The sequence below is a fragment of the Pagrus pagrus genome, assembly GCF_965226575.1.
Source record: "Pagrus pagrus genome assembly, chromosome: 3".
NCBI lineage: Eukaryota > Metazoa > Chordata > Actinopteri > Spariformes > Sparidae > Pagrus > Pagrus pagrus.
The window spans coordinates 19888365-19903407 of NC_140187.1; the positions used below are offsets into that span (position 1 = coordinate 19888365).

General features: G+C 41.6%; 1 protein-coding gene across 2 annotated transcripts in view; it reads left to right on the forward strand.

The window, feature by feature from the left end:
- dip2bb (disco-interacting protein 2 homolog Bb) overlaps positions 1-15043 on the forward strand; it is a 44376-nt gene that overhangs the window by 17388 nt on the left and 11945 nt on the right. The window contains exons 4-25 of one of the 2 annotated variants that reach the window (XM_084349182.1): positions 299-451; positions 6339-6464; positions 6551-6898; positions 7008-7154; positions 7330-7347; positions 7762-7881; positions 8684-8881; positions 9120-9211; positions 9828-9938; positions 10031-10154; positions 10442-10551; positions 10761-10863; positions 10959-11023; positions 11776-11869; positions 11954-12073; positions 12164-12278; positions 12533-12672; positions 13543-13679; positions 13791-13871; positions 14014-14141; positions 14405-14519; positions 14657-14858. In XM_084349182.1, the coding sequence (XP_084205308.1) occupies positions 299-451; positions 6339-6464; positions 6551-6898; positions 7008-7154; positions 7330-7347; positions 7762-7881; positions 8684-8881; positions 9120-9211; positions 9828-9938; positions 10031-10154; positions 10442-10551; positions 10761-10863; positions 10959-11023; positions 11776-11869; positions 11954-12073; positions 12164-12278; positions 12533-12672; positions 13543-13679; positions 13791-13871; positions 14014-14141; positions 14405-14519; positions 14657-14858 (2847 nt within the window). The remainder of the gene's footprint in view (positions 1-298; positions 452-6338; positions 6465-6550; positions 6899-7007; positions 7155-7329; positions 7348-7761; positions 7882-8683; positions 8882-9119; positions 9212-9827; positions 9939-10030; positions 10155-10441; positions 10552-10760; positions 10864-10958; positions 11024-11775; positions 11870-11953; positions 12074-12163; positions 12279-12532; positions 12673-13542; positions 13680-13790; positions 13872-14013; positions 14142-14404; positions 14520-14656; positions 14859-15043) is intronic. The other variant, XM_084349183.1, reaches the window with a different exon arrangement.

Consider the following 15043-nt stretch of genomic DNA (forward strand, 5'->3'; position numbering starts at 1 on the left):
CTGTTCCAGTACTGTAAATAACACTGGTATTGTATGTTAAGACCTGATAATCACTCACAGATCACTCCTTGGTCCTTGAGATAAATGTGGAAAAGAAAAGAAAATACACACAAAAATATAATAATTATAATAATGTAAAATAATGTAATCTGCAACCTCACCGCTAGAAGCCACTAAATCCTACACACTGTACCTTTTAAGGCGGCAACTGTGATTACGCTATTGGATAAGCAAGACAAAAAGCAATATCCACGTGTTTTTTAATGAATATATGTTCGTTGTTTATGTACTTTTACAGTGGAGCCGCCCCGTCAGAATGACGTGCTGCCTCCTGCTCCCAGCTCCTCCTCCAGCCAGGCCGCTCCCCCCTCCAGCTCGTCCCGTTACCGAGAACGTCGCTCCCGCAGAACACATCGCGGTGGAGGAACCAGGGATGACCGCTACAGATCAGGTCAGGAGTCCAGCATTAAAAATTCACCCTTATTTCAGGAATAAACTACATTCAGATTCTTATTCTTATTCCCCCAGTGTAAAACACCTTGAATGCACCAATCACTGAGGGACTTAAGTTTCCTCTGATAACTTTGCGGTTCTCAAATTAGTCTTCATTAGCTTCACCTGTCAGCCCATCTGTTTTTAAGCTTAGACACAGGGCTGTTTCAAAGGGACCAATTAAAGAAGAGCTTGTGTGTGTGTGTGTGTGTGTGTGCGTGTGTGTGTGTGTGTGTGTGTGTGTGTGTGTGTGTGTGTGTGTGTGTGTGTGTGTGAGGGGTTGAGAGGGACAGGCGACAGTGCAGCCCTGCAGGGGAGAGCCCCTCAGTGGGGACCCCCACTCTGTGAAAGCAGAGTGATGTCACTGCCTGGCTATGTGTGAGGAGGCTGTGAGGAGAACAGGGGAGCGCTGATCTGGAGGGGAAAACCTGACACTGGCGAGAATAAAGGAAAACAGAGCAGTTAGAGTAGAGGTGAAAGAGCAAGGAGCATGTGAGGAGTGTCTATAAAAGCATCCTCCCTCTAGACCAGCCCACACCCTGCTGTCTCTTTTCTGAATTATCTCTGCCTTCCTGCCTTTTCAACAATTCTGGCCTCACAGATGAAACACCCTCACACGGCAGCATGCTAAATACCAGGCTGACTAATCTAAAGTCTGTCTGTTAGGCTGGAGTCTGGCAGAGAGGCTGTTAGAAAATGCTTTGTTGTCAAAGAAAATCTGACCAGTAACAGAGTATTTTTTTATCTGATTGAAGGATCCAGAAGGAGATTGAGTATGAGGATTCAACCAAGAGAGGATTAGAGCTGGAAAATAAAGGCAAAAACCAAGATTGGTGCAATATATCGAGAAATACAGTCCCCTCCAAAACTATTGGAACGGCAAGGCCAATTCGTTTATTTTTGCTGTACACTGAAATCATTTGGGTTTGACACCAAAAGATGAATGTGAGACAGGAGATCAGTATGTCAGCATCCATTTCCAGGTATTTACATCTAGATCTGTTAAAAAACTTAGAAGATAGCACCTTTTGTTTGAACCCACCCATTTTTCAAGTGAGCAAAATTATTGAAACATATAACAGGTGTTTTTTGCTGCCCAGGTGTGTCCTTATCACATTGATTTTTCAAACAATAAATAGCGCTGAATGTCTACTCTCAGTTTCAGCATTGGGTTTTGCCTTTGAAGACTGCATTTATAATTAAAACGGTGTAACCAACATGAAGACCAGAGAGCTGTCTATGGGAGAAAAGCAAGCCATTTTGAAGCTGAGAGAAGATGGAAAATCAATCAGAGCCATTGCACAAACACTGGCCATAGCCAGTACAACCATTTGGACTGTCGTGAAGAAGAAGAAAGAAACCGCTGGTGTACTCAGCAACAGATGTCGAACTGGTGGACGAAGGAAAAAATCAGCAGTTGACAGCAAAACATTGTGAGAGCTGTAAAGAAAAACCCTAAAACAACTGTCACTGACATCACCAACAACCTCCAGAGGGCAGGAGTGAAGGTACCACAATCCACCGTTCGCAGAAGACTTCGGGAACAAAAGTACAGTGGCCACACCAGAAGATGCAAACCTCTCATTAGCAATAAGAATAGGAAGGCTAGATTGGAATTTGCCAATTAGTACTGAGACGAGGCTCATAAGTTCTGGGCCAGTTTTATGGACTTATATGGACAAACACACAAGCTCATCTTCATTGATGATGTAACACATGATGGCAGCAGCAAAATAAACTCAGAAGAGAGATGGAACCAAACTGATCAGGAGATCCTTCATCATGCAGCAAGACAACGACCCAAAACACACTATTTTAAGTCTACCTGTTCCTGTACTTTTGCTCACCTAAAAATGTGGTGTTCCGTTACAAATGATGCTATCTTCTAAGTTTTGTAACAGATCTAGATGTAAACACCATGAAATGAAAGCTAAAATGCTGATCTCTTGTCTCCTATTCATCTTTTGATGTCAAACCCAAATGTTTTTAGTATACAGCGAAAATAAAGGAATTGGCCCAATAGTTTTGGAGGGGACTGTAGAAGAGAAATTAGTGTAAATTAAGTGGACTAAGGGAAAGTGCATTGTCTTGGGCTTTAACAGTGCAGAGTAGCAGTAAAGTTTTTTTTCTGACGTGTTGCAAGAGATGGACTGGAGGAGAAGAACATAGAGCCAAAGATCAGAGGGATGATCAGCCTTTTGCCATATAATGAGTGTGACATCCATTTTACTCTGCTCGTAGTGTAGTACAGTTGTAGTACAGCAGTGACACAGCAGCATTTTGACTCAGCTGCTTTCAAAGGGAGCAGGAAAACAAGTGTCTGATAACCCTCCACTCATTCACTACTCGTACTTCAGCTGATATATTACACTGTAGCGAGCAGTAGATCGGGATTTCAGACATGAATAATTATCATATTTACAAGTGTAGTAAATGTTAAATGGACTGAAGTCATACTCTACCTCCTGAACCACAGCTGCCCACTGTGAAGTGTTGCAAGACTGTAATTTTCACTTATATCAAAGGTGATGGATTGGACTGTGGTATTTTTATTTTTTTTTGTAAGTGTACCTGTCTGTAGTGTATGAATTGCACTCAATTGCCAATTTGTTATGTAGAGGGAGAGGTGCTCCTGTTATTTAGCCAATCCTTATTGATATAAAGGATAAATTAATAGCAACACCTGTCTGTTTAATACAGTACAGTTCAACTACAGCCTCCAAACAGATCATACGGTCAAACCAACCTCCGTTTCAATAAAAAGCGAGTATTATAACCTCCGTTGGGAAGATTTATTGCAAGACTGTTGTATTCTGCATTGGTTTTAGGGCGATAGCTTCTGTGGCTCTAGTTGTTGTGGTGTGTCCTCCACCTTTGCCATTAGTCAGCCCTTTTGGCTGATTGAGCAAGTCTGTGGTGAAAGAAATCACTCTGATTGGCTGTTCAGTGAAGTGAATGGGAAGGGAAACAGAAAAAGAAAGGGATGGCCCCCTTGAGCCTGTCGCTTTAGTATCCATGATTTCATCCATTTGTGCGTTTCTCCTTATTTTTCACCTCTGTCATTTGCAACTTTTTATCAGACATACTCTCGATTAGAGATGGATATATTGGCGAGAGTTGTGTGAAGAATTCTGCTTAATCATTAAAAGAGTTTGTATATCCACAGTCTCATTAAAAAACGTTTTCCCTCTTAAAAATTAATAAATACAGACTACTGCCACCTGGTGGTATGGAGAGATATTTCCTTTCACACAGGTACAGAATGTACAAGCTAGTTGGCTGTTGGCTGGAGTCTTTGTGCGTTGTGTTTAAGTGCAGATTTTTTGGCCAAATCACAATCTACGTCAGGCAATACAGCAGTCAGCCACTCATTCTTTGACACAAGTTTTTTGATGTTGGTTCGGTGTGCCTTGGCCCTTGGCTAGGTGTCCCTAATAGACTAATCACTGACTATTTGGGACACTCAAATCAAATGGCAGAAAAGAAATTGGACACAGTTTGGCCTCACAGCAGCTCTGTGGGGCTGTACTGCGCTTTGAGCTAAATGACTCAATGAAAGTGCTAACATACTGTTGCTAAACAGATGTAATGTTTATTAGGGTACACCATTATCTGTATCTGTTCAACCAACTAAAAAAATCTGTGTCCGTAGCCGTACTCGGGATGGGCGGAGCTTAATCTGGAAGCGAGTTTACTAACAGGAAGTTGATCATAGTTGTCAGGATTCATCCCCTGGGAACCTTAAATGTTTGTACTAAATGTCATGGCAATTCAGAGTTTTAAGAGAGGCACAGCATAAATAAACAAGCAGTAATAAGAACAAACAATAAAACAGTGCAGCAGTGGGGAAATTGAAGAAATGAAAGTGCTTATCATTTATGGGCTGCAGAGAAATTGCACAACAACCTTAATTTAATGGCCTCTCATCTCCTCAAGCTTCCCCCGCTTATTATTCCTCTTAAACAACTTGTCTGTGTACTGCATTCAACAAAATATGCCGTTGACTAGTTTCTGTGAGGCTGCTGCCTCTACAGTCACACATGTATGTGCTGTAAAGGATGCCGCTAATTTGTATCTGTAATAGTAAACCGTAAAGAGGTAGGTATGAAAGATAGTACCAGATTTAGCTCCCTATACATAAATCACAGCTTGATTGGGGCCCCACCATGCTTATCGCCAAGGAGATAGCCCTCATCCTCCCAGACATGTGTAAGGAGTCAGCCTCTCCTGACGCCCCTGTGTGAGGGTGGGCGATGCACGTTATGAGAGAAGATGATGTAGCTCGGAGAAATCGGTTCAGCAGAATGCCAGTTATGTAATTATGGTCCCCACTGCTGCTGTGTAATGAGCTGTGCAGGGTGATTTATTTAAATGTGTTGATGTTTGAATGGAAGTTGTGTTCCCTGAGTTAATAGATGTGATTTGTCAGTGAGTGGGCTTTTGTTGCACATGTTTCGTTACGTAGCCTGAATATGTGGCAGTTCACGTGGTTCTGTTTAATGTGCCTGTGGGTGTCATCAAGTGAAAGTATCTCTGCATTTATTGCCGTGTGCTTATGTGTAGGCAAGCGTGTGGGCTAATTCGCTCTCTTCTTTCTGTCGTGGCTTCCTGCTTCAGTGGGAAAACACAGTCATCCTCTTAGGATTTTCTCCTGACTTCCTCAATTATAATTTTTTCGAAACACTTTAATATGCTGTTTCCTATTTTAACAAGGCCTTTTACTGACTGAAATACTGCTGTCAAATTACTGGAAAGGAATTAATCAGTGGTTACAAAACAAAATGATGTTTCCTTCACGTTGTCACAGACTGAATGTGTCTGTGAGCTGAGAGAGTAACAAGAGGGGCTTTCCTTTCTTTGACGGTTAATTTTGACCTCTCTTTTGAGTAAAATTATTTAAATTAGGTTTCGCAGATGTTTATTTTTATTTCATTTCTGTCCAATTAGTCTTATCTGCTAATCACAAACTGTCAGATTTATCCTGCCACCTAGTCTGTGACAAGATAAAGGTGATCAGATCTTTTCCTCCAAAATAAATTGTACAAATTAGCTCTGTTTCCACCCAAACAATACTGAACTTTTAGTCCCAAGAAATATTTAAAAAATAGATCAAAGGTAGCCCGTTGTTGTCTATGTTTCCAGTGGTGTATAAAAAAAGGGATTACATGCAACTATACAATGAACTTCGGTCCATCTGATGTGTTTCGTCTGTAAGTCCATGTTGATGTATTGAAGCATAGTGAACTATAAACAGAATTTCAAAAATTTTGACTGAAATAAAAAGCTGCGAGTAGTCGACCAATCAGAACTGTTCAATACTGCAAACTGCAACCCCATAGTTCCTGTACCTTTGGAAAGTACTACCCCCCGATCACTTTTTGAGGGTAAAATTATGTCCCCGGAACTTAATTTAGACCCTGGAGTTACTCCAAAGGTTCCTCTTACCTGTGTTCACCTGCAGTGGAAATGAGGCGAGTTCACATCACTATTTTAATTATTATTCCTGCAATACTTGAAGGCTTTTTGTCTTTTTAGACAGCAGGAAGTCTTCCAGGAACCCCATAACCTGTGCAGGAATGCATGATTCTCATGGAACAAGGATTCCTAACTTAATTCCCATGCCGGAGCCTGCCCTTCCAAAGACCTACCATATTTTAGAGCAGGGTTTAAATAATTGGTGGGGAAATAATAGTGTTGTGGGCAAATGGCCTCTTGATGAGTCAATTCAAAAAGCTGCATTTATTGTTTTATTGTTTCTTTTATTGTGTTCTTGCTTTGAGTCAGCTCCAAAGCTCCTAGGATCAAGTCAAGCCATCCTTAACTCAAACTGTTAACTGTCCATGCAGATATCCACACTGAGGCAGTACAAGCTGCCCTGGCTAAACATAAAGAGGAGAAGATGGCGCTCCCAATGCCTACCAAGCGACGCTCCACATATGTGCAATCTCCCATTGAAACCCGCACACCACCAGGTAGGATAGTAAGAATGACAGTCCTACATATTGACCTGTAGGAGGGTCCAGAGCTGGATAATTAAAACTTTGTTTTCGTTGCTCAGACTCCTCATCAGGTTCTGATGATGAGACGTCGCAGGTGCGCAGGCAGTCATCAGTGATCGCTCCTCCGCCTCAGGTCCATCCCAACCTGCAGAGCCCAGACTCTTGGATCAACCGCACGGTCCAGGGCTCCTCCACCTCCTCCTCGGCCTCCTCCACCCTGTCCCATGGAGAGGCCAAGCCGCAGCCTCAGAGCCAGCCTCAGCCTCAGCCTCAGCCTCAGTACAAGCCGCAGTACCAACCTCAGTATCAGCCTCACTACCAACCACAGTACCAGCCTCAGCACCACCATCAGCCTGAGCGACCACACACTGCAGCTGTGACAAACATGCTGGCTCAAAGTCGCATAGGTGAGACACCTCCCTGATTTATAACAGGTGTAAAATACTCAAACTTTGTTTCTATCCAGTATCGGGTATTGTAATTTGTTCAAAATGTCCTCTCTTGCTTCACCTGCAGCCCCAGCAGAGAACAACGCCCCCCCTCCAGATGTGACAGCTGTGGCCCCTCCATCAAGGGGCCCACGGGTGGACCTGCCCTCCAACGCCATAGTCCGAGGGATGAGCCGTGGGCAGAGCCGCTCGAGTATGATGGAGACCGCGGACGGTAATGGCTACACCACATAACATTTTTATTTGTTTGTGTGTCTCTTCGGGAGCCTCAAATCTCTTCTCTCTTCAAAATAAGTGTCATCATACAATATCATTAATCAGACTTTACTGCTTTCTTTTCTTCTTGATCTTTCTCTACTGTGTCACATGTTTATTTGACTGGCTGATAGGAAGAGGTAATCTACAGAGTAAGGAAACTCCTTAATGTATAATGTCTGTAGCCTTCTGTGTCTGCTGTTTTTCCCTGACTCTCCCTCCTGTTTGTAATGAATGATTATAGAAGTAAATGCAACAAAAACAACACCCACACACAGAATGAATCCTCACGTGTGATCCCAAACAAAAAAAACAAAACAACCTTTACCCCAGTTCTCACCGTGTTTTCCTCGTGTTTTTGCCACCTATGTGTGCTGCTTTTGATTACCTGAGGATATTATAGTCAATTCAAACCTTCACTAAAAATAGTCTCTTGTATTATGGGATGAAGAGCAGCAGACTATGAGATGGTAAGAAGTATTGTCACTGTGTGTACGAACCACAGTTGGTGTGTGACTGTATGCTTGTCTTGCCACCGCCCCTCTCCACCTTCATCCTGCTTGTAGGAGTTCCTGTGAACAGCAGAGTGTCCACAAAGATCCAGCAGCTGCTGAACACCCTGAAGAGGCCGAAGAGGCCCCCGCTCAGCGAGTTCTTCACAGACGACGCAGAGGAAATCGTGGAAGGTAAACGGCTTTGTGAAACACACACTTTACATGTTTGTACAACATTGCATACAATATCACAAAAATGCTGTTTTTAATTAAATTAAATCAAACCAAGAATTTTAATTTGAATGACTGTGTGTGGGCTTTTCATATTTATCAACAAATGTCTTTATTTTTAAGAACTATGTTTTGGGTACCACTATCAGGTCACCATTTATTAAGTGTTTATGAATTATGATTAATGGTGACGATGCCAAAGCTTCATAGAGCAGTTATAAGACTTTAATAAGTGCAATAAGCTTGTGAAAAACTCTTTTGGCTAGTGTTTGTTCCATTAAAAAAGTGGGAAAATAACTAATATGTTTGTCATTTTCTAATACGCCATCAAGTTTGAAATTCTAAATATTAGTAAGGGTATTTATCTTAATTTTGAAAAAAAAAGGTCCAATCAGTCAAAGGCATTTTTCACAACCTGGCAACCCAAAACTTAAAATATTCTATATTGCAACAAATGAAAGATGCCTTATTTAAAAGGTGGTACAAATATTTGGTTACATATTTTGTATCTTGGTTTCAAACTTACAATTTAAAATAAGTAAATGTATTCTGTACATATTTAGTCTTATAAATAGCAGAGAAGAAGACAGATTATGGAAGACACAGGAAAGAAAAAGGCAATTAGAAGGTTGAATCAGGGAAGCTGATGTACGGTACAGGCCAGCAATGACATATGAACCGATTTTATCCTTGTGGCATTCGTAATGAACCTCATCCATCTGTAATATATCCAAATGTGATCTGTTGCCTCTGTCTCACACAGTGCCCCAGCCGGACCCCAACACACCAAAGCCGGAGGGCCGTCAGATCATCCCAGTTAAAGGAGAGCCTTTGGGAGTGGTCAGTAACTGGCCCCCAGCCCTGCAGGCAGCGCTGGCCCGTTGGGGGGCCACTCAGGGGAAGAGCCCCGCTCTCACTGCTCTTGACATCACGGGCAAACCACTGTATACACTGACCTACGGTGAGACACAAGACTGCTCTTTTGCAGAAAGCCTGGACAGGTGTTTACAGTATAAAATTAGCATTGGCAATGTACAGCTGCTGGGAGTTACAGCTAAAAGTTCATGTTGAGAGTTCAGGAGTTCATCTAGATAAAAGAGAGATATGTGCACTCTGTGACCTGAGATTTTTTGGCAATGGTAAGACACATAACCTGCCGTCCTAACTCCCTCCATCCTGTTCTACCTTCTGTCTGGTAGGGAAGCTGTGGAGCCGCAGCGTGAAGCTAGCATACACCCTCCTCAACAAGCTGGGCACCAAGAATGAGCAAATCCTCAAACCTGGAGACCGGGTGAGAGAGCTGACATGCAGAAAGCAGATATGAATGACAAATTAATTTAGTACAGAGGAAGACAATATTTTGTGGTATTTGCAGCAACAACATGCCGTAAGTCCTTAAATTTAAATCTGTGCATTTGTAATAACTGCCTTGGTAATGTGCACTCATTGCAGATCCAGGAGTGTTTTATTGTGGCTGATGTTTAATTTGTTGGTGACTAGGTGAAATAAACAGTAATTTCACCATGAAATAAAGTATTACATTATTATGTATATTATTATGTGAGCCATACCATATCTGCTCTTTCTTTTTAGTGCTAATTAGCAAATGTTCGCATGTCAAAGTGGTAAATTAGGATGGTCAACAAGGTGATACTTGCCAAATACAGTTTATTATTGTTGTTGTTATTATTATTATTATTATTATTATTATTATTATTATTATTATTATTAATATAAACATCAGTATGTTTGCATTGTCACTGAGAGCATGTTAGCATGCTGACGTTAGCATTAATCTCATAGTACAGCCTCACAGAGCTGCTAGCATGGCTGTAGACCTGTAGTCTTGTGCCTACAGTAGAAGAAACATAATATGGTGCTAAATGTGAAGTTTAATGTCTTTGTAGGTGGCGTTGGTGTACCCCAACAGCGACCCTGGGATGTTCTGGGTGGCCTTCTACGGCTGCCTCCTGGCTGAAGTTATACCTGTACCTATTGAAGTACCGCTGTCACGCAAGGTAGAAAACCCTCAGAGGAGCATGTGCATGTTATCAGTTGATTTTAAAGAAATATTATATAGCTATGAATATTTTCATGCTTGTGTTGTTAGGATGCAGGTATCAGCCAGGTGGGATTTCTGCTCGGTAGCTGTGGTGTCGGTCTGGCTCTGACCAGTGAGATCTGTCTGAAGGGTTTACCCAAGACACCCACTGGGGAAATAATGCAGTTTAAAGGTCAGTAAGCTCTGTACTATATTTAAATAATTAGACTTTAATCTTGATAAAAAAGTACCGTTCTCTTTATGAAAAATTGCTGAAAGTCAAAGTTATAATTGCTAAATCTCAGGTCACCTTCAGACTGTTTGTGCACAAAATTGTTAAGCAGGTATGGTCAAATGTACCCTGTACTCTGTGTATACTGTGTTTTTATGAAGAGGTGACAATACATTTCCAATTTTTATATTCGTATGTATAATATAAGCACACTTGACTTAACTTTCACTGATGCCATTCTCTGATAGGCTGGCCACGACTAAAGTGGGTGGTGACAGATTCAAAATACCTGACCAAGCCTTCCAAAGACTGGCAGCCACACATCCCCACCGCCAACACTGACCCTGCATATATAGAGGTAACAGAGCTGCTTCTTGGTATGTCAGATGCTGCAGGTTCCATTAACCAGTGTAAGAGTTGTGTAGTACACAACTGGATCACCATGGATCACCATAAAAACTCAATATATTTTGAAAAAAATAAAATGTGACCAGTCCTACATCCTAATATGATATGAAAATACAAGTGTATACTCACATGTTCCTCTCGTGTTTCCTCTCTGTGCAGTACAAGGCAAGTAAAGATGGCACAGTGGTGGGTGTAGCTGTGTCTAAAGTAGCCATGTTGACCCACTGCCAAGCACTGACCCAGGCCTGCAACTACTGTGAAGGTGAGTGTAGACCCTGATTGTTGTCATTGTCTATTATCTGAAGGTTTTTTCATCCATACAGTTGTTATAAGTCTTTTGTCTTTGTTCACTTCAAGGGGAAACTTTAGTGAATGTCCTGGACTTTAAAAAGGATATGGGACTGTGGCATGGAGTTCTCACAGTAAGTGTGTGTGTGGGCATACTGCATGTTTGGGTGTGTTATGATTTAAAGCACATACCAGCTCAAGGAAGGATTTAACAAATCCGTTATACTGACTGGTGCCTATTAAATGACAGATAATAAATGCCAAGTTATCCACATGTCTACTCTTGGTTCTTGATCTGGTGCCTCAGGATAATCCTGTCAAAGTGATTTTAGATGATTCTAGTTCACCAGAACAGAAAAGGGGATTTTTAGTGTCTCACCAAGTATCTGGTAAACAGACCAAATGTCCAATCATAAAAACCTCATGGATTCAATAATGGACTGTTGAGAAATCCCAGGGTTTATTGGAACTAGATAAATTACTTTTTTTTCTGAATTGAGCTGTTTTATTTTGTTTTAGCACCATTCCACGTTGATCTGTTCAAAGCTGTCCTTTCTTTAATCATGAGTTTTGGATGATTTCTTTTGTAGTCTTTTTAATTTCGTATTTCTGTTTGTTCCATTTTTTTGTTTTTTGTTTGTTTGTTTGTATGTGTTTATCCCGCCCACAAAGTGAAAAAGTTTTCTAAGTCAGTTCTGTTCTTTCTGTTATTGAATCCATCAACAACTTACTGTATTTATGATGGCACAATAAACTTCACTATAATTTAACTCGTCAAGCACTTTTCAACATTTCTGTCATTTAAGACCATCATTTAGTAGAATGTCCTATTGGGATGTTTTGTCATGATGTATTAGCTGCTTAATCAATTTCTGTTTGTTTCCAGGCTGTGATGAACAGGATACACACTATCAGTGTTCCCTACGCTGTGATGAAGGCTTGTCCTCTCTCCTGGGTCCAGAGGGTCCATGTCAACAAAGGTAAATTACACTGCTATCTCATTTTTAAAGGTAATGCTGTAGAGAAAACTGTATATATAATGTGTCACGTTTGTTCTCATGCAGCTCGTGTAGCTTTGGTGAAGTGCCGTGATCTACACTGGGCCATGATGGCTCATCGGGACCAGAGAGACACCAGTCTGGCTTCGTTACGTATGCTAGTTGTTGCTGATGGTGCTAATCCCTGTGAGTATCTTACGGCCGCAAACTTTGTAAAACTAGGTCTTTTCAAGCAACACAAATTAGATGTAATATGTTGAATCTCTTGTTGTCCAGGGTCGGTGTCTTCCTGTGACGCTTTCCTGAACGTGTTTCAGTCCCACGGGCTGAAACCTGAGGTTATCTGTCCCTGTGCAACCTCCCCTGAGGCCATGACAGTAGCTATACGCAGGTATGTCACTGACCCATATGAAATGAAGAAGAAACAGTAAAGAAGTCTCTAGTCCCAGCTACCTTCCACTTCCTCCTCCTTCCCACCCTCATGTCATCCCATGAAAGGTCGTGATGATTAAAAAAAGCTGATTATATGAATATGTTGTCTGTTGTATGTGGTGGTGCACATGGGTGGGTGGGCAGATGCCTCACTGTGAGAACAGATGGGATGGTTGCAAACATTCATGTTTGATCAAGCTCTCTCCTGTGTAGGCCGGGAGTCCCTGGCGCACCCCTCCCTGCCCGTGCCATCCTATCGTTGGGCGGCCTGAGCCACGGTGTCATCAGGGTCAACACCGAGGACAAGAACTCCGCCCTGACTGTACAAGATGTGGGCCATGTCATGCCAGGAGGTGAGGGTAGAAGAGAGAAAAATTTGTCGAGCAGAAAGCAAGAAAAACTAATTATAGATATGTGATTTTGCTGACGTAAAAAGCAAAAAATGTAAATTTGATTTGGAATTTGTTATTTTTTTCATACAAAAGAGTGGCTTGTTGCAGCCAACTCTCTCTTCAGCAAGGATCTGCACACACCAACAAGAGTGTGTTATGTTAATAACTCTCAACTGTGAGACACAACAAGTTATCTCGACACACGAGATAACTTGAGCAAAAAATGTGTGCAAGTTGATTTTCATTTAATTCTTTCATTAATTTAACCCAATTGCTGCCTGGAAGAAGATCATTTAAACAAAATGTATCTGATTTAAAAATGATGAAACCATTTTTACTACTGTGATATGCCTACAACTATGTTCAATATTCAACAATATTGAGAAACTAAAGAGAAAATATAACCATATAATGATAGCCATACTGGAAAACTGAAAATCCAGGCTAATTAAATAGTCTGTCTTAGGTACTTTATCTATTTTTCATCTTTTAAGACCATTAAGTAACTTACACACATGAAAATCAAATACCCATTCTGATTTTTGATTGTCTCTACACCAAAATATTTATGACTTTTAATAAATACATTTATAACTTTTGATGTTGTTATATCACTACAGAATCTATAATTTAGAAGAAAATGAGACTCTCCTTTAAAATCAAACCTCACACAGTCTATATTCCTCCTGAATATTTTTGTCATAGGTCAACCTCAACAGCTAGAGGAAGAATAAACTTTTGAATAAAGATCTTTGGCTTCTAGATAACAGACATGTTAAAATAAATGCAATATACCACTAACATTTCTATGTAACCTTTGTGTGTCTGCAGCTCTGATGTGCATTGTTAGGCCAGACGGGCCTCCTCAGTTGTGTAAAACTGATGAGATAGGAGAGATAATAGTAAACTCCCGCGCTGGAGGCAACATGTACTATGGCCTGCCTGGAGTCACCAAAAACACCTTTGAGGTATGGCAGCAGATAACACACACAAACTGTTAGTCCTGATACAGTCACATGAAATAAGAGACTAAACTCTTTTTTCTTTTTGTGCCTTATTTCCTGTCTGGTTGTGCTCAGGTGATACCAGTTAATGCTAATGGAGTTCCCATTGGAGAGATTCCATTTGTGCGGTCAGGACTCCTGGGATTTGTTGGCCCAGTAAGTAGGACCATTTCATTACAGCACAGCATATGTGGTAACTTGAGCCCTCCTTGAAACCGTCCTTCTCCTCCGTCTTTGAATGGGACTGTATACTACCTGTATAATGACCCCCCTGTTGTGTGTCCCCCTGTCGCTCCAGGGCAGCCTGATCTTTGTGGTGGGGAAGATCGAAGGTCTGTTGATGGTCAGCGGGCGGAGACACAACGCTGATGACTTGGTGGCAACCGCTCTCGCTGTGGAGCCAGTTAAGACTGTTTATCGCGGGAGGTGAGGAGACCACCACATTCCTTTTTATACAAAATATGTTTGGAAAGATGATGAGCTGCTGCTCAGGTGTGAATACTAATTTATCACTACTGACATCTGGTGGTACAGAGGAAGCACTGCAGGCCCAAAACGAGGCATGACTGGAAATAATTTTTTTCATATAAACAAAATGTTTCAGGATGCTTGTGTATAGATATCTGATGTCCACAACCCCTGAATAATCTTTAACATGTTGTGTGTTTTTCTGTGTTTGTGTGTGTCAGGATCGCTGTGTTTTCAGTCACAGTGTTTTATGATGAGAGGGTTGTGATTGTGGCGGAGCAGAGGCCAGATGCCAGCGAGGAGGACAGCTTCCAGTGGATGAGCCGGGTGCTTCAGGTAAACTTGGAAAGATGTATGATATTTAATTTATGTATAAATCCAAAAATAGTCAACAAATGTTCTCCAGGTGTTTCTCCACCACAAACAATTACTACACAACAAACTAGTTCCTCAATGTGTGGTTTCCTCTGTAGGCTATTGACAGCATCCATCAGGTGGGCCTCTACTGTCTGGCTCTGGTCCCAGCCAACACCTTACCTAAAACACCCCTTGGAGGGATCCACATCTCTGACACCAAGCAGTTCTTCTTGGATGGCAACCTGCACCCCTGCAACATCCTAATGTGTCCCCATACATGTGTCACCAACCTGCCCAAGCCCCGCCAGAAGCAGCCCGGTAGGTGGAGCATATCAATAAACCAGGGCCCTCGTTACAGACAAATGTCCTGAATGGGAGGAGATTTCATCCTGTATTTTATCTTAAGAAATCCTGACCAGAACATTTAACATGATTCCGCAATTGGCACTTGTATCTATTGTACCTGTCATGCCTGTATCTGTGTTAACAATGTATATGAGACT